Raw genomic sequence first — 18,399 nt, 5'->3', positions numbered from 1 at the left:
CCCTTGACTGGAATCCAACCTGGGACCCTTCAGTCCATGGGCTGACGCTCTAACCACTGAGCAACCGGCTAGGGCCATTAAAGGGTTTTGAAGCAGGGTAGCAACCTGGTCACAGTTGTATTTTAAATGCCTGCAGGGCTGGGAGGCGGAGGAGGCGGAGCTCTGAAATAGCTGTCTTTGCCTCTGGGACCCAGCATCACCCACAACCACTTTCTACTACTTGTGGCCACGGTTTCCTCGCAGAACCTAGTTCTCCTCACTGGGCTCTACATTTGGGGCACCTTCTCTCCTGTCCAGACAGAGAGCACAGTGCTTATGAGCCAGAGTTCAGAATCAGACAGGTCTGGATTTAGATCCCGGCCTTACCACTTACTATGGGACTGAAGGCAAGCAACTTGAACTCTCAGAGCTCCAGCTGCCTTATTTGTAAAATGGGAGATGTGACCCCCAAGGCAAGAAATGGGCTGCGTTGTGTAAAGTCCTTAACGCAGCACCTGGCATGGAGAAGTTTCCGGTGGCCTTTTCCTTTCTCTTTTAGAGACACAGCCACTCAGAGAGGAACTTGACCATCACCTTGGGGAAGTCCCTATTTATTCTGGGAGGGCTCCCAAGGGGTTAGGGTGGGGGTATGGGGAGGAAGGTCATGGGAGCAGCTAAAAGCAAATACAAGGCCCAGAAGGATGGTGAGCCGCTTTGGGGGGCTGGGGGGTCGGGAAGCAGATTTACTGGGCCCCTGAGATCACAATGGTCACCTAGTGCCTAACTTGACTAAAACTTCCAGGGCACTGTCTACCCCCGAGTGTGACTGAAAAGCTTTAATTCTTACTCTCCCGAAGGCCCTAAGCTTTATGCCTACTCCCCGGGGCCATAACCCTCCATTCTGGTTCTATCTCAGACCAAGTGGACTAGAAATAAGAAACTGCAATGCTCACAACTCATACCTTGGGGCGTTTTCTCCAAAGCTTCTCGTTAACTGTGGTCGGCAAACTGTGGCTCGTGAGCCACATGTGGCTCTTTGGCCCCTTGAGTGTGGCTCTTCCACAAAATACCACGCGCGGGCGCGCACATACGGTGCGATTGAAACTTCGTGGCCCATGTGCAGAAGTAGGTATTTTGTGGAAGAGCCACACTCAAGGGGCCAAAGAGCCGCATGTGGCTCTCGAGCTGCAGTTTGCCGACCACTGTACCAGGAGAACACACAGCTACAGGTTAATTATGGAGCCTCACACTGGCCTCCAGTGGTAGGTCATTTAAAGCATTTTACACACACACACACACACACACACACACACACACACACACACACACACAGTATTAACATAAAATGCAAAATTTGCCTGAACATAAGATTCAGTTGTCATTTTAGTTTGCTGAGGGTCACTTTGAGCTAAGAATGTATATCCAGGGGCCTGTTCACTACCGGTAGGATTAGCGTGGTGAGAGTTTTTCTTTAAAATGTTTTTTTTTTTAAAATTGATTTGAGAAAGGAAGGAGGATAGAGAGATAGAAACATTGATTGGCTGCCTCCTGCACATCCCCTACTGGGGATCGAGCCTACAACCCGGGCATGTGCCCTGAGAGGGAATCAGGAATCGATCTAGTGACCTCTTGGTTCAAGGGTCGACACTCAACCATAGCACATCTGCCAGGCCTGGTGAGAGCTTGAGAGGCACTGTCCTCGGTTCTGTCTGACCCTCATGTGGCTCTGGTTCAGCTGAGGACACCAGACAGCTGAGGTGCAAGCTCAGGCTCTAAGGGAGCAGGTGTGTGTGTCCACCCACAGCAGCTGAGGCCCAGACACTGAGTGGGACCGAAAAGGCAAAGACCCAAACCTGCCTACTCTGCCTTGTCCATCACAGCCGAGGACCCTACACTAGTTTCCAGAAGCTCTTCAGCCATATATCCTGGAACCTCTGACCATAAGTGGAGAGTGAATGAAACAAGGGAGGGAAAGCCAGAGGCTAGACTTGAACATCATCCCCCATCACCTGCGTAGTGGGGGTGAGGGTGAGTGGAGTTGTCTCAGTCCTAGGGCGTTGGGACCCACGTCTGCCTGGGTCTCGTGAGCCTCTGAATCAGCTTTGCCCTTGCTGGCAGCATTAAGGATGATGGGGCAAAAGCTAATTGAGAAGCTGAGATGGCAAGTTTGGAGTGAACTTGGAAACTTCAAGAAACATCCTGGTTACTAACAACATATCTGGGGGCTGGTTGGGTTTCTAGGATTAGTGTTCAGGAGGTAGAAATGGGTAACAACGGGGGAGGTGTGATCTTCCCCAAGTGCCACACCAGGTATTAAAATAAACAGGCTCTTGGTCCTGGAGCTGAGGGTGGCAGAGAATAGAAATCTGGGTTCCAGCACCATCAGAAAAAGCATCAATGCATGAGGTGGGAGTAGGACGGCTCAAACCTGGGAGTCCTCAGCTGTTCTCTGGTCTCAGAAACAGCGTCCCTGAGCTCTCAGTATTTTGTAGTTGCCACTTAGTGGGCAGAGAAGGATCGTAACATATCACTATCTTGGGGGCTTAGCAAGATTGGCTGTTGGCCTGGTGGCTCAGTGCAGAGGGAGGAGGGGGCCTATAAGGGGGACGCTGTAGTGCAGTGGTAAGGACACCGAACTGGAAGACGTGACTCTACTGCATCTCATGAAAAATGAACATAATGCTCAATTCAGAGGATGGTCAGGTATCATGAGTATAGAAGTGCTTTTACCGTTTTCAACTGCCACAAACACTGAGCATCACTAGAAGAGGAAGCAGACCAACAGCGTGAGTCTCTCTGGCCCCGAGAGCATGGGGACTTCCGTAAAATGCAGTTTCCCCCGGCCCCCACCCCAGCCTGGCAGACCTATGAAAGCTCTCAGGTGATGTAGAAATGTGCACCCAAGAGTTTAGAGCCTCTGCCCTAAGGATTCTCTGGGCCCCCGCTGACATGCTTAGCTGGTGCACCCAATCAGATCTCAGTAAGGCCCATCCATTTCATCTTTGACCTGAACCTCAACAAAGACCACCCTGACCCCACTCCTCCCTTATTACATTTCTGTAATAAGAAATGTTATTCTTATTACCATCGGGGCTAACTGCCGCCCAGCAATACAGTCAGCCAAAAAGCTCCCAGCTGCCAAAGGAAGTTCGCTCATGCTGCTTGGATCCAAGTAATAAAAGCAGTTTATTCTGAGCACCTAAGTGCCGAGCACTGACTGCTCACCTACAGGAACTGGACTGGTGGGGAGGTTCAGGAACTAGTCCAAGGGCATCTCAGTGTTGGATCCCTCTGCCTCTTTCCTCCACTCCAGACTGTGGGAGATTTCAGAACCTGGGGTGGGTCCTCTATCTGGGTACCACCTGGGTCACATGTCCCCAGGAACACATGCAGGTGACCTGAACTCCTTGGGAAGTTTTCTTTCCAGCAGCATTAATTCTATTCCCTTGGGGACACGCAGTCCGATCCAGGTCTGAAAGCCTTTTATAAATGGAGGGATTAGTGAAATGTCCTGAGTAATAGGAAACTGATGAGCTGTGCTGTGCTCCTTCTGCCCATGGGACCATCTGCCTACAGCCCAGCAAGGGAGCTGCCAGGGAAGACAGATTGGCTCCTTCTGATCACTCCCTGCTTGAGGCGAGATGCCCGTGGTGGTGATAGTGGTCTGGGCTTGGTTCACAGGAGCCCCTGGGATTTCTCCTCAGGCCAATCTTGATTTGTCTAGCTAAATCCCCGGAGGCAGCCAAAGAAAAGTTCTAATAGTGTGGTTATCAGCGCCCATCCCTCCCCTGGCCAGCTGTGTTTTGTCCTAGAATACCAGTTCTGAGAACAAAGTACATACACCAAATACTTCATTTTGTGTAAATGAAGAATTTATTGAGGAAGACACAAGGTCAAGCTTCCCCCAACCCCCACCCTCCCCGAGAACAGATCCCAACAACAAGAGAATGATAAGCATTCTTAGGGTGACACCCCTCCCCCCTCCCCATTTCTCTCCAGAGTCCCAAGCTTCACAACACAGACACACTGAACAGGCTCGGGCAGGACAGACACTCAGGGAATCTCTGACCAGCAAGAGTTCTGGCTGTGTGTGTGCTTCCCTTGCCCTTTGTATGACACCAGCTGACGTGACAAAGACATACTGAGGCAGAGGAGAGGGAACGCAGGGCAATCTCCATTCCATTTCCCTAATTGGGCCGAGCTTGAAAAAGGCCAAAAGGGAAGCTGCGGTGGAGGCAATAGGTTCTGTCTCTTGGGGAGAGTCCTTTTCTGTGGAGCAGAACCCTCCCTAGGTGCTGGGGGAGCTCAGAAGGCAGCCTCCCCAAGGAGCTGAGTTCAGATTGGCTCAGTGACGTCAGCTGAGAACAGCAGTTGTTCCGGTCACTGCTGGGGAGGCTGCGAGAAGCCTAGTTTCAGGGGCGGAGGAACACAGCCTGATACAAAATTGTTTTGTCTGCTTACCCTGGCACACTCCTCCTTTTGGAACTACAATTTGCTTTGAGAAGAGAATACAGTATTTGTAGCGTGAACTTTTACTGCTTGTATCCAACAAACTCTGTGAATGATTTCCCAACCAGGGAACTTGATCAACCTGTTTTTCCCACCCACACACCACCAACCCACCCACCTCCCACACACAACCCTGTGTTACTTCTCTGTGCCCGAGGGGTGGTAGGCGCAGGAAATAATTCCTTTCCCCACCCAGCAAGTTTTCTCTTGGAGATTCTCAAGGTTTAAGAAACTGCTTTGGGAGACCTACTCCCCCAAGCTTTGCAAATGGTCTAAATCGGGGTCATTTCAGACATGGCAGGACGGGGGCTGGGGGACAGTTTCTGCTCTTGTTTTGGTGTTGTTGTTTTTTTAAAATATATTTTTATTGATTTCAGAGAGGAAGGGAGTGGGGGAGATAGAACATCCATGATGATAGAGAATCATTGATTGGCTGCCTCCTGCACACCCCTCTACTGGGGATCCTGCAGCCGCCACTCTGACCGCAACCCTGACCAGGAATCGAACCATGACCTCCTGGTTCATAGGTCAATGCTCAACCCCTGAGCCCCGCCAGCTGGGCTTTGCTCTTGTTTTCTCTACGTTTCCTCCACTGGGACTCACCGTAGGTCTGAGTCCAAGATCATGTCTCTGATTTAAGTAGGGGCAGCTGAGAAACAGTCTTGGTCGTGGACTCTGAATACTGAGTGCCAGGCAACACAAGTGCCCACAGATGAAACAATGTGAACACTGCTAAACAGGCTGGTGTTTTGGGTTGCCTCTTGCATGCACCCCAACCAGGGTCAGAGAACCTGCAACTAAGGCATTCATTGACAAATCACACCCGGTGTGTTAGTAAGTACGGGGATGTCACATCTCCCTATCTTTTGGGAGATGACAAGAACTGCTTAACCCTCTGAGACGATCTCAATTGCCTGGGAGCCTAAAGAACACGAGTCAAGAGCAAATCAGAGGGCTGCAGGGACCAAGGGAATCTGTGACATCTTTAAGTTTACCCCATCTCTGCACCCACGCTGGGGGCCTCAAGAATTTCGGCTTCAGGAGCCTATGGGAAACATTAGCTACTCCTTCATTCTGGTCTCTGGATTTACCTTCAAGTGACTGAAAAGGTACTTTGCTGCCACCTGATGCCAATGAATGAAGTGCCAAAACCAGTGTGGACTATGAGAAAAGCCATAAAGCAGCAGGCACAGAGAAGGCAAGAAAAAGGCATCGAGGAGAGAAATACTGAGGCACCAATGCAGCGAAAACAACACTGATGGGGATTTAGGAGGCCCAGTCCCCCAGCTCTGCTACTGAACAGCTCGAAGGCCCCAGGCAATAGTGCCCCCTTTGCCTTTCACTGTTTCCTTTTTTAGAAAAGCAGCATTGGCTAAGTTATTAATTAAAGTCTGTTTCAACTCTAAAACTATGACTTTCGGTTCTGAAATGGACCTGAGAATTAAACCAAATACAGGACAGGGGGTGCGGGAAAGGCATTTTGGTTCCTGTTTCCCATCTCTACTCAGATTCCTTATTAGTGTCATTAATGGGTCAGAGCAGGGGAAAGGAATGTAGTAAGTTCTAATTTCTATCAGCCTTGGTACCGACAGGCCCTATTCCCGCACCTAAAACAGCACTCATGGAAGACCACTATTGCCAACTGCAGAGCAATCAAATGAGAGGATAATACAGGGCAGGGGGAATCACAAAGAAAAGGAGCTTGGAAAGGAAAAAAACGTGAAAATCCAAACGACTAGGGGCAAGGTTGCCATAGATGAGAAAACCCCTCACAGGGTGGGCAAGTAGCTGTGTCTTCCTCCAGGACTGTGGGAATGACGGCCAGCTGTTTTTACACTTTGTAGCAATGATTACACTGCTCCCTCCATTTCTCTTATGTACAAAAATATAAAACAATAAAGTGCAGCTTACGTTTCAGTGACACTTTTCCTTGCTTTAATATTTTTTGTCTTTTTCTGCTTTTGAAATGAACTCTCAATTACAAAATATCAAACTACGCTAAAAAATGCCAGCCATTGGCCCAGTATGGAGAAGCCCACAAGTAAGGACAGACAGCAGCAACAGGAGGCAAAGGTGGGAAGTGATTGAAGCAGTGGTTACAAAGTTCACAGAAAGCTAACACTATCCGACAGGTTGCGGCCTAATTTAGCACAGGTTAGACTAGTCACTACCTTGGTGGGTGGCCTCAGTGTATTTAGGTTCAGCTTCTACACGGCAAAACAATTTCTTCTAGTTAAGAGTTCTTGGATTGCACCGATCACAGGGTGGCCGGAGGGCACCAGAGCAGTCTATTAGTTTTTCAAAATGCTGTCGTAGACCTGATAGATGTACTGAGAGACTTCAGGAGCTCTACACTTCAGCGACAGCTGTTGGGAGGGAAAGGAGAAGAAAGATTAGCATGGAGATCGGCATTGACTCGAAAGGCAGCCAAGTAGTCAGGTTAAGAAACTCTTTCTGATACAGTGGGAGAGGAGATCTATCACTGAGTAGTCAGAGAGATCCTGTTTGAGGTACTGCACTATGGGTTTCAGAATTTTAATTTAATCAATGTCAGGTTATGCTGTGTTTCCACCTACATTTTATGTGGGTCTATGAGGTTAGGAAATATTCCATACTAAAAACATCCAAGTCTCTGACTATAGAAGCACAGCTGCTCCAATGCTTTGCTAAGCATCATCGAGATTATTCCCAAATGAAAAGGGAAGGGCTAAAGCCTTAACTTGCTGGTGGTCATTTCAGCTGTCTGCCTCTGTTTCTCAGTCCAACAGGGATGCTTATCTCAGTACAGGAGGATGTACAGTCAAGTAAAATAAAAGTATAAGCTAGTCAAGTCCAAGGTACTAGTGCTTTCTGTATTATATTGAGGAGAGCGCACACTGTCATGAAGAGAAAATTAATTATCACAAAATAGACATTTACTCAGTAACCAGACAGCAATTCATGCCAACAACTTAATCTTATTTTCTGCCTTTTTTAGAAGGCAAATCAGACACTTCTGATACCATTCTACTTCTCTAGCACCACCTCTTCTAGCCTAACAATTACCAAATAAAAATGAAAATATTAAAAGATTTCAATGTTGAACACTGAAATTTTCACTTCATTGGTCAGCAAGTCCAAAATTTAAATCCAGACTGAGACTCAATTGTATTAGATTAGGCAAAATATTAGCACTACAATAGTGGAAGCATGCAAATTGCATTTAGAACCAGAAAATTTCATATTTGCTTTTTGAACTGCTAATACCATTGCTCTTTTTTTTTTTAAAAGCTTTTTTTTTTTTTAATATATTTTATTGATTTTTTACAGAGAGGAAGGGAGAGAGATAGAAAGTTAGAAACATCGATGAGAGAGAAACATCGATCAGCTGCCTCCTGCACATCTCCCACTGGGGATATGCCCGCAACCCAGGTACATGCCCTTGACCGGAATCGAACCTGGGACCCTTCAGTCCGCAGGCCGACGCTCTATCCACTGAGCCAAACCGGTTTCGGCACCATTGCTCTTATTATGTCTTTAATGATATGCCATTTTGCCTCTTTTTTTTTTTTTGTTAATCCTCACCCGAGGATATTTTTCTACTGATTTTTAGAGAGTGGAAGAGAGAGGGAAAGACAGAAACATTGATGTGAGAGAAACACATTGATTGGTTGCCTCTTGCATGCACCCCGAACAGGGCCAGAGAACCTACAACCAAGGTACATGCCCTTGACCAGAATTGAACCCGGGACCCTTTGGTCTGCAGGCCAATGCTCTATCCACTTAGCCAAACTGGCTAGGGCCATTTTGCCTCTTTATTAATAAGACTAGAGGCCTGATGCACAAAATCTGTGCAAGAGTAGGCCTTCGCAGTCCCGGCCCTTACAACCCCTCGCAGCCCGGAAGGTTGTCTGGAAAGTTGTTGCACTGTTCAGCCGTTCGGTTGATTTGCACAATATGTTTTTATTATTATAGATATTTTTGATTTCAGATAGGATGGGAGAGAGGAAGAGAGACAAGGAGAGAGGGGGAAGGAGAGAGGGGGAAGGAGAGAGGGGGAAGGAGAGAGGGGGAAGGAGAGAGGGGGAAGGAGAGAGCGAGAGAAACATGAATATGAAATAGAAACATCATGCCCTGGCTGGTTTGGCTCAGTAGATAGAGCGTCGGCCTGCAGACTGAAAGGTCCCAGGTTCGATTCCGGTCAAGGGCATGTACCTTGGTTGCAGGCACATCCCCAGTGGGAGGTGTGTAGGAGGCAGCTGATCGATGTTTCTCTCTCATCATGTTTCTAACTCTCTATCCCTCTCCCTTCCTCTCTGTAAAAAATCGATAAAATATATTAAAAAAGAAAAGAAAAGAAATAGAAACATCAAAAGGCTGCCTCCCATACATATTCCGACTGGGGATCGAATCTGCAACCTAGGTATGTGTCCTGACCAGGAATTGAACCTTCAAACTTTTGGTTTATGGAACGATGCTCCAACCAACTGAGCCACCTGGCCAGGACATTAAAAAAACAAGAAAAAAAACCTTTGTAATGAAATACAGTAAGGATTGGGGTGGGGGAATAATTTATCATTCTCTCAGAAGAGTAAGGGACTATCAGTTCTCACGCACTGGTACTGGGCTCAACCAGACAGATTTTTTTCCTCCTAAATTGGTAGCTGAGATCAGATCAATAGTACAATGGGTGTTTAGGGTGATGAGGGGAAGGAAATGCTTTTTGAACTGCTAATACCATTGCTTTCAAAATCCGAAAGATTTTGAAGTCTGGAACACATTTAGGGGAATGGATTAGTCCCGTGTCAGACTGTAAAGAAAAATTTAGATGGTTTTGTGGGCAGTAGGAACCTAGTCACCAGATGGATAGAAAATAGGAAAGGGGACAAGGAAACATTAACAAACTTATTATATACAAATACAGGGGAGGCAGAGAGGTGGTAGTGGATATAAACGGGCACACCTTGAGGATAGGGTCTCACGGGACTCTTTCTTACAACTGCATGTGAATCTACAATAATCTCAAAATGAAAAATTTAAAAATATATAGGGTAGGAAATGTCCTTCAACAGGTGAACAGATAAACTGTTGTATATCTATATAGTGGATTACGACTTCGTCTAAAAAAGAACAACCTATTGATACATGCAACAATTTAGGTGGATATCATGGGTATTGTGCTAAGTGAAAAAAAAAATAGTCTCAAAATGTTACATGTTATATGAATTTAATGGAGGACTACCTATCAGTGGTTTCCAGGGGTTAGGGCAGGCATGAGAGTCTAAATATAACGAGATAGCAAGAGGGAGTCTTTGTTACGATGGAACAGTTCTGGGTTCTGACTGTAGTGGTAGTTATACAAATCTATACATGTGATAAGATTTCATAGTATTGTACACTACACAAAAGAGTACTAGAAAGACTCATCTGTGGTCTTGTTGGTATTATTTTATCAATATCATTTCCATTTGAAAATGCACAATGGAAATGTAAGATGTTATCAATGGGGAAGCTGGGTGAAAGACACATGGGAACTCTATGTACCATTTAAAAAACTTTTTGCAATTCAAATTATTTCAAATGAAGAAGTTAAACTTAAAAAAATTTTTTTTATTGATTTCAGAAAGGAAGGGAGGGGGAGAGATAGAAACATCAATGATGAGAGGGAATCATCAACAGGCTGCCCGCTGTATGCGCCCCCACTGGGGATTGAGCCCGAAACCTGGGCATGTGCCCTTGACTGGAATCAAACCCTGGACCCTTCAGTCCACAGGCCAATGCTCTATCCAATGAGCCAAATCAGCTAGGGCGTTACTAAGCATTCTTAACTTTGGTTTCCTGAGATAACCATGCTTCTTTGACCCAGCTGAGATGAAAAATAAAAGGATGGACAAAAACACATGAACTGCTGGTGGAGAAGGTGGGTGGGAAGAGAGTACACTTTATGAGGAAACCCCAAAGTTTCCCAGCTCACAAATGCTTGGGCAATAATATGACTTGATAGGACTCAGCAGCTCACACACATGCTCACCAAGGGAGGGAACTAGTGGGAAAAACACCAAGAATTTTCAATTCTGGATGGAACTATGACCTTGATGCATACTAGTGAAAACAGAGTTGACTATTAAAAATTAAGGAATTCGATCACAGACTTTTATCAGCTAAATGGCTAAAAGGCTCCCTTAATCTACTAATTAGCTTCTTCAGAGTTATTCACTATTGAGTCTTATTCTCTTCTATCGTTTCCTGTCCCCTCCTTTAAAACAGCCTACAGAAACCTCAAACATAACCAAAGAATAAAATATGTTCCCCATGCTAAGTTGTTTTTACCTTTACTTTGCAAAATGCAGATGACAAACAACATCCTATTGGGAGATCACATTTGAGAATAGCAAACAAATGCCCAGTGTCTAGGGTATAAATCTTTGTTGTTTAACAAAGGAATGTGCTCCTGTCCTAAAAGCACTGTCAGAATTTAAATTTTAATCCATTGTAGCACTGAAGGAAGTTTTCTAAACTAACGTTCCCTTTAGGCTGCCAAAAATGTGTTCCATTTTGCCTTACCTTTCATAAAAGTATTTCAGGATGAATAACGCTAAAAAAAAAAAAAGTCTCAGGTGTTCACGACTCCGATATTATTAGGTTGTGAACTCCAAAAGCAGGAAAGAAGGCCTCCTTGAAATGAGCTATGTTAACAATCCTCCTGGCGGCTTGTTATGGGGCCACATGCACAGACAGGCTAGATATGTATTAATTGAGACTGAAAAAGTTGCCCTGTTTTGTAAGCAACTCTATATATTTTAGGGAAAGTGAGGCACTCTTGCTGCAGAGGCACCATGCCTGTGCCGATAGGGCAGCCACTGTAAAGAGGTCTTCCAAAGAGGCAGCGGAGGACTTCTTTATTGACTACTTGTTCTGACATACGGGGTCTGAAGCACCTCTTCCAGGTCTTTCCAGGGTGCTAAGAAAAAATGAAAGGGCTCTTACCTCCCTCCTTGAACCCATCTCACCCATTCCGAGAAGGGCCTTACCGTATAATTGGGGTTTCCAGGCTGGATACGTAGCTCAGCCAAGATCCAAATGCCATTAGTGAGCTTCAGAGATTGGTACAGCATGTCCTGCCCTTCCACATTCCTCTTGGCAATAGTATAAACGTTGTTGTTTTGCAACTTGCTGGAAACAGTGTCTAGAAACACAGATTCAAAATATCAAGCAAATGCTTACTAACTCTCTTCTGACATCCTAATGGCCACATGTGCTGAAATCCCAACAAGTACCATTTCATGCGCACATTTCAGAAAGCCCTTCTCCCATAATAGCAAAGGGTGAGGAAGAGGCTCTTGAAGTGCCTATCACATTCCAGGACAGAAAACAGGACAAGGGGCAACTAAGTATTAGTATAAGAAATACCTGAGGAGATACGGTAGGCCAAAGAGGTTGGTATTAACTGGTGCTAGACAGGTAAAAATGGTCTGAAGAGGACAAAGACAGAAATGGGTGTATGAGTGTGCCAGGGCGACTCCTGTGTTGGTATTCATGTTTGGAACGCTGGGCCCAGAGTCACAGGAGACGCAGACTGACGATCAAATCCACAACACTACTTCCTAGTCACTACTACTTCACTGTGAGCCCCTCTGGCCTCAACGGCCAGAATCAGAAAACAGCAGAGTTGCAGAAATCCTGCAAGTCAAATTTGTTAACATGGACATTTACGTTTTGTTTTTTAAAGCAGGCAAATGATTCCTAAAGCTTGTAGGGAATACCATGACTTCAAATTAATAATGAAACAAACTCTCTCAATAAAAGACTTTGAGAAATACTGAAATTGTACAAAGATGATTATTACAAGGCCCGTAACCTCAGCTGCTGTTGCTCGTTACAGATTGGAGGCCCTTAGTCACCAATCCAGGTAACAACAGAATGGGGCCTTCCTTGTGACCACAGCATCAAAGAGACATGACATTTTAGAATTAAAGGTCATTTCTCTCTTCTTGTTTTCTTACTGCTAATATGGAAGATGTTGCAGCATCAAAGAGAAACTTTAATAGAGATTATGAACACTGCTTCTTGGTTGACAGTTGATTATGTTCATTTCTGATGAGAATTTAATTTACTCATGCCAACTTCAGGAACTAACTTCTTTCCATATAAAAATCTGTCATATTCTATTGTGCTCTCTAGGAAAAGGTTGCCACGACAGACAGTCTTTATGCTCTCCTAGACAGGAAGCTCTCTGAGCACAGGGATCCTGAAGTTTTTCATCACTGTGCTTCCCACAGTACCTGGGACGCAATGGATACCTGCCATCCATACCTGTGAATAGGCCTCTGACTCAGGTGTTGGTGATGCCAATATGTATATAGCATCATAATCATTAAAAAACCATCTTGCCCTGACATCTTTCTCCCACGGTCAAACCAGTGAAAACTCAGGGGAGGAGGCACTAAAGTCCATTCATTAAACATTTTCACTACACCCAGTTATTACTTAACTTTTCCCCTTTTAATTCCAAAGGTTTTCACTAGCACCAAGCAGAGTGGTTAAGAGCTGGCTCTCTTTGAGGAGCTAGAATGTGTATCTTAGGTTAGTTATTAGTTATACGTAATACTGTTGGAGAAGGGGGCCTCAATATGCTTTTTAACTCACCTCTGAGGGACCAGGCAGTTCTGACTGTCACCTTGGTTCTCACATTGAAGGATTCCTGCAGCCTAGACTGGGTTACTAGGCAATGTCACCAGCTGGAGTGTGGCTTATACCTTTTGACAGGGCTGTCTTTAAAACATGGGGGCTTGCTTTAAGTTGTAAAGCCATTCCTAACTTTCAAGGCTCTTGACCATTTCCAAGGAAGAGGAAACACACTTGGTAGAATCCTTTATTGAAGAGCCACCTTGTTGTGTAGGTACAAATATGTTCTAGACCAGCCGTGGGCAAACTACGGCCTGCGGGCCGGATCCGGCCCGTTTGAAATGAATAAAACTAAAAAAAAAAAAAAAAAAGACCGTACCCTTTTATGTAATGGTGTTTACTTTGAATTTATATTAGTTCACACAAACACTCCATCCATGCTTTTGTTCCGGCCCTCCGGTCCAGTTTAAGAACCCATTGTGGCCCTCGAGTCAAAAAGTTTGCCCACCCCTGTTCTAGACAATGTATACAACAGGGCCCAGATTCCTAAAGACATTTCATGATTTACCACCCCTGTAAGAGACGATAGGCTAAGAAGCAGAAGCATACACATACACACACTCACTCACCCCTGCTAGAATTAGGAAACATGGCCATCAGCCAGGCAGAGTAAGCAAGCTGAATGGGTGTGACTATGATACATTTGGAAGCATTCTGGCCAGGAACCTGGCTCTGCTCCTCCTGAATGGCTGTGGCAGTATTTCTATCGAAATACTGAACGGAGGGCGTGTTCAATAACTTAAGGCTATGTGTGAGTCAATTTTTATGAATCTTAGATACTAGGTTTGAGCTGGAGGATGTATAGATGGCAGGATAATCAGACTCTACTAAATATACCTATTTAAAATGGCAACGAAAGCCAGTATGATAAGGCTTCCCAGCCAGACTGGGATAGACTTCCTGACAAGGTATCAGGTATTTTTCACACACCCGAACTCTTGGGAAACAAGATGGAATCTTACAGTTTTGAAACTTTGAGAATAAGAAATAATGTTAAGACACTGAGTTGTGCCCCAAAGAGTAAAAAAAAGATGGTCAAATATAATTACACAGCTGACCCTTGAACAACATAGGCTTGAAATGCCTGGTCCACTTAGAAGTGGGTTTTTCAATTGACCCAAGCAGTTCAAATCCGAGTGTTCACGGGTCAAGTGGCGGTTGGAAATTGTGTATGTGGAGGGCTGACTTAAGTTATCTGCAAACTTTTGATTGCATGGTGGTCAGCGTCCCTAACTCTTGCACTGTTCAAGGGTCAACTGTACTTTCTTCAAGATGTGATTTCTTCTGGTTCATTTGTCTTCCTCAAATTTGGCTCTTTGGGTCTGGGGCCTAAAATCTTAGAAGGAATAGATGTGGACTCCCTTCCTTCATCTTCCTACTTTAGCTAAGTCACCTCTTCCAGCAGCAGTAAGAGTAAAAAGACAGTGCTTAGAGAGTGGGAAGAGGGGAATTGGCATTTGGCACCCACCTGTGGTATTCATTAGCAAGTTCAAAACCACTATTATTGCTGAAAATAACATTTTTTACCATTTGAGCAACCAAACTATATTTAAGTACTGGCTGGCAAAACATTCCCATTTATGAGATGTTACAGAGGATGGGGAGAACCACACCAAAATAAAGAAACAGAGCTCACCCTGGCCTAGCTCTCCTGCCAAAAAAATATGTCCCTCATGACAGTGCCTAACTAGTGACAAAATGGGTTTACAGTTGTGAGTACATGTAACACAGTTTATTCTTGTATTATTTATTAACTCAAGGCCTGGTGCACAAGTTCGTGCATGGGAGGGGTCCCTTCGCCTGGCCTATCTAAGCTTATTGGGGGGATGGTTGGCCAGGGGGAAGGACCCTGGGAGGTTGGCCAGCTGGCCTCCCCACAGCTGGCAGGGGGTAGGGGGCCGCGGGAGGCCAGCCAGTGTGTGTGTGTGGGAGGGGCCATGGGAGGTTGGCTGTGGGAGCGCACTGACCACCAGGGTGCAGCTACTGTGTTGAGCGTCTGCCCCCTGGTGGTCAGTGTGTGTCACAGCGACTGGTTGACAGGTCGTTCCAGTCATAACAGTCACTTAAGGCTTTTTTATATATAGATTATTGTATTGTTTTCCATATGAACAGTTGTAAAACTACTTTTGCCTACCCCTGTATATACAACATGCCTCTGAGCTTTTCAGAGCATAATAAACATAAAAAAAAAAAAAGGTTTGTAGACTGCTTGCCAGAAAGATTCCTTTCTAGATATGGCTAGAGATGCAACTACTTATTTACTTAAGACAGTGGTCCCAGACATATACCAACCCTGAATGCGGCTATAATGGTAAGCTACAAAACAGATTCATACAGATCTCTTGACACCAGTAGAGATGACTAGTACTAGAAAGCAGGAAGACCCATAAGTTAGTGCCTTTCTGATCTAGTATTTTCTAGTATTTATATAACTAGTGGCACCACAAGCACCCCTATCACATATGCCTTTCTATTAAGATCTGATTAATTATTAAGGCTTGGGAAGAGAGTTTCTTCTTTAGAAAGAAATGGAGGAACAAAAGTAAAAGCTCAATGCTAGGTTGGTAAGTCCTTTAAGCTTGTAACTTCCCCATAGCCCTCAGACTGTTACTGCCATCTGTCAAATGTCTACTCTGGCACAGAAAGCTATTTAAAGTGTTGGTGCTATTGTGATTAGGGCAGATCAGCTGGAAAGGATGGTATTTTTAGCTCTCAGCTAGACCCAGGGTGTTGAATCAGAAGGCACTAAACCTGGAAACATTCATGTTAATAGAGCTTCAAGAATGGAAGGAAGTGCAAAGGCCAGGGCACTCCAGACCTTGGGGTGGAAGCAGATGGAAAGTGAGAAAGGATTAGCTTCTTGAAAGACTAGCAGTGGTTTAGTGTGGGAAAATGATGGCTCGGGCTCCTGGAGAACACAGAGAGGCTGTTCTCCTTCTACTCCATGTGCTGTGCCACCATAGAGCTGTCTAACGCCAGAAAACCCATTCGCTGGCATTTGGAGCACCCAAGGCCAGGAGAAACTGGCATGGAGCCATGGCAGAACTGATCAGAACGGAATTGCTCCGAGAAACAGGTCCAGGCTACATCAGAGGACACAGCCCCACTGGGAGAAAGGCCAGATACCTCTTTGGCAAGATCACGAATGTACATCAAGGTACAAGAGTGCTCACGATTCCAATCTGGAAGCAGGAAGATCTTTTCTATTATTTTGGCAGGCCAGACTAAGTTATCCAAACTTCCTCCCCTCCCGTTTAAAGCATATTCCTTTCATACTGAATATCAGAAACCAAATCTTTCCAATTAGTCTGGCCTTTCTCTGTGTCTATAGGCCAATGTTTCCCGGATCGTGTTCAAGGAACTCTTGTGTTCCAAAAAATGTTAACATTCTGTAATTTTAAATGCCAGTCAACAATGATCTAAATAAATGTTCTCAGTGTAGGACTCCTCAGCTTTTAGTGTGCTAATGTGCAATAGCAACTTCTAAGACAGGAACATCGTGCACTGCATTTTTCAACTTTAACTGACCATAGGACCCGCCCCCACCCCGCCCCCCCACACCCCTTTAAAAGAACAAATGTTTTCAGGAGCATAATATACGAAATGTTGCCAAAGGACCAACTACCACAAGGGTAACTATAACGAAGGGCTTGGTCTTTTCCAAGCTGGGTACAGAGGCTGCTTCTCTTAACAGGATCCATGCTGGCTCTTAGCATTAGCAGCCAGCATGGACCTGACAAGCTTCCTGAAGCACCTGACGTCCTCCTGAAGAACAGCTTGTTGTACTGTGGAAAGTTGCCCAACCTCCTACACTCATCAAATGAGTTTTGTGGTGAACCTCACAGAGAGTGACAGAAAACACTGTCATCTACCTAGAATATGGCACAAAAAGCAGCTCAATTTGAGTATGGTTGTGTATGTGCACGCGCGCACGCGTGTGCACATGTGTGTACTAGTAACAACAAAAACTCTGGTTTTGTTGCATAAAGACATAACCAGTCATGGTGAGAAACCTAGACCAAGAATATATTAGAAAGAAGGCAAATATATGGTATACCTGAAGAAAATAAATTAACTAGTTATTACAATAAAAATTATAGAAGACTTATTTCCTCAAACACCTCTCCAAGGACTCTGGAGAAACCTTGTCAGAAAAGATCTGTCTGAACAGAGCATGAATACATCATAGAGCCCAAAAAACTAAAATTAAAAAGAAAAATTTGGAGCGAGAAGACAGTTTTTTCCTCTCTGTACCTGCCATACTGCCTCTTTCAGTACTACGCTCTAGCTATGAGGGGATGGCAGCATAAGAAAAACACTTATAAGAACCGGCAACATATGGGGAATGAAATGAGGGGTAAATGAAGAAAAAGGAGGTATGGACCAAGCACCAAGGATAACTTTTATTTAAACTTAACCTTGTATTAACATAAAAAAGAGACTGGACAAAGGCAGGACTCTGAAGAGCTTAGTGCTCCTTCCACTCTTGAGGAACACTTCAGTGACTCAAAGCCCTAGGGACTGACAGCTGCTATTGTTTCTCCTCTTGTGTTACCTCTATTATGCTAATAAAAATAACCACAAAAGGGTCTGGGGTTTTTTTAATGGCGATTAAAGAGGTTAGTATCATGATAAATGCTGATACAAGGCAAGAAAGAAAAAGGTTACCAACTAGTCTTTAATCACCTATGATGTATTCTTATTTAATAACAAACACAAGATTCTAAATAAGGATATCAGAGTCACTTTTCCTTCCATAGTGAAGGTAGATAATAAAGGAAAAATAGTCCTTTTAATTCTAGGGAGAGTATACATCCTTAAATGCCATTTCAATTATTCGATGGCTTAAAGGATGTTCAAATAATATGACTAACACATGTTCAACTACTGAACTGCGAAGATGGAACCATCCTAGCTTGTTTCTTAAATCTGTTGGCTTATAGTAATCTAGTATCTACATCAAAACATCCCAGGTTTTTAAAGAGAAGTTTGCAAAGTAATATATCTACCATATAACCACTAGAAACAAGGTAGGTATAAAAAGAAGAGGTAAATAAAGACAAAAAATTAAATGTAGTCATTACTCACCAGCATTTAAATGACATTCCTTAATCTGAAACTGAAGTTCATTTTCATTGGGAATATCCTTCCATGTTGCAAGAAAGACCTGGCGCTCTGCATGGGGAAGCAGAGGGAAAGGAAGGATGTGCACAATCTGTCAATATTCTGATTTCTGATGACTTGCAC

The 18,399-nt window shown here is 44.5% G+C and overlaps 1 protein-coding gene across 4 annotated transcripts in view; it reads right to left on the bottom strand.

Moving 5' to 3' along the window:
• Nucleotides 1–4,147: 4,147 nt before the first annotated feature.
• AP2B1 (adaptor related protein complex 2 subunit beta 1) overlaps nucleotides 4,148–18,399 on the bottom strand; it is a 102,631-nt gene continuing 88,379 nt past the window's right edge. For all 4 annotated transcript variants that reach the window (XM_036339411.1, XM_036339413.1, XM_036339414.1 and 1 more), the window contains 3 exons: nucleotides 18,241–18,327; nucleotides 11,499–11,653; nucleotides 4,148–6,854 (listed from right to left, as the gene is read on the bottom strand). In XM_036339411.1, the coding sequence (XP_036195304.1) occupies nucleotides 6,780–6,854; nucleotides 11,499–11,653; nucleotides 18,241–18,327 (317 nt within the window). In that variant the 3' untranslated portion in view covers nucleotides 4,148–6,779. The remainder of the gene's footprint in view (nucleotides 6,855–11,498; nucleotides 11,654–18,240; nucleotides 18,328–18,399) is intronic.

This window comes from Myotis myotis, unplaced genomic scaffold (genome assembly GCF_014108235.1).
Source record: "Myotis myotis isolate mMyoMyo1 unplaced genomic scaffold, mMyoMyo1.p scaffold_m19_p_17, whole genome shotgun sequence".
Classification (NCBI taxonomy): Eukaryota; Metazoa; Chordata; class Mammalia; order Chiroptera; family Vespertilionidae; genus Myotis; species Myotis myotis.
The sequence above is the reverse complement of the archived record's forward strand: the minus strand, read 5'-3'. Positions and strand labels throughout refer to the sequence as shown.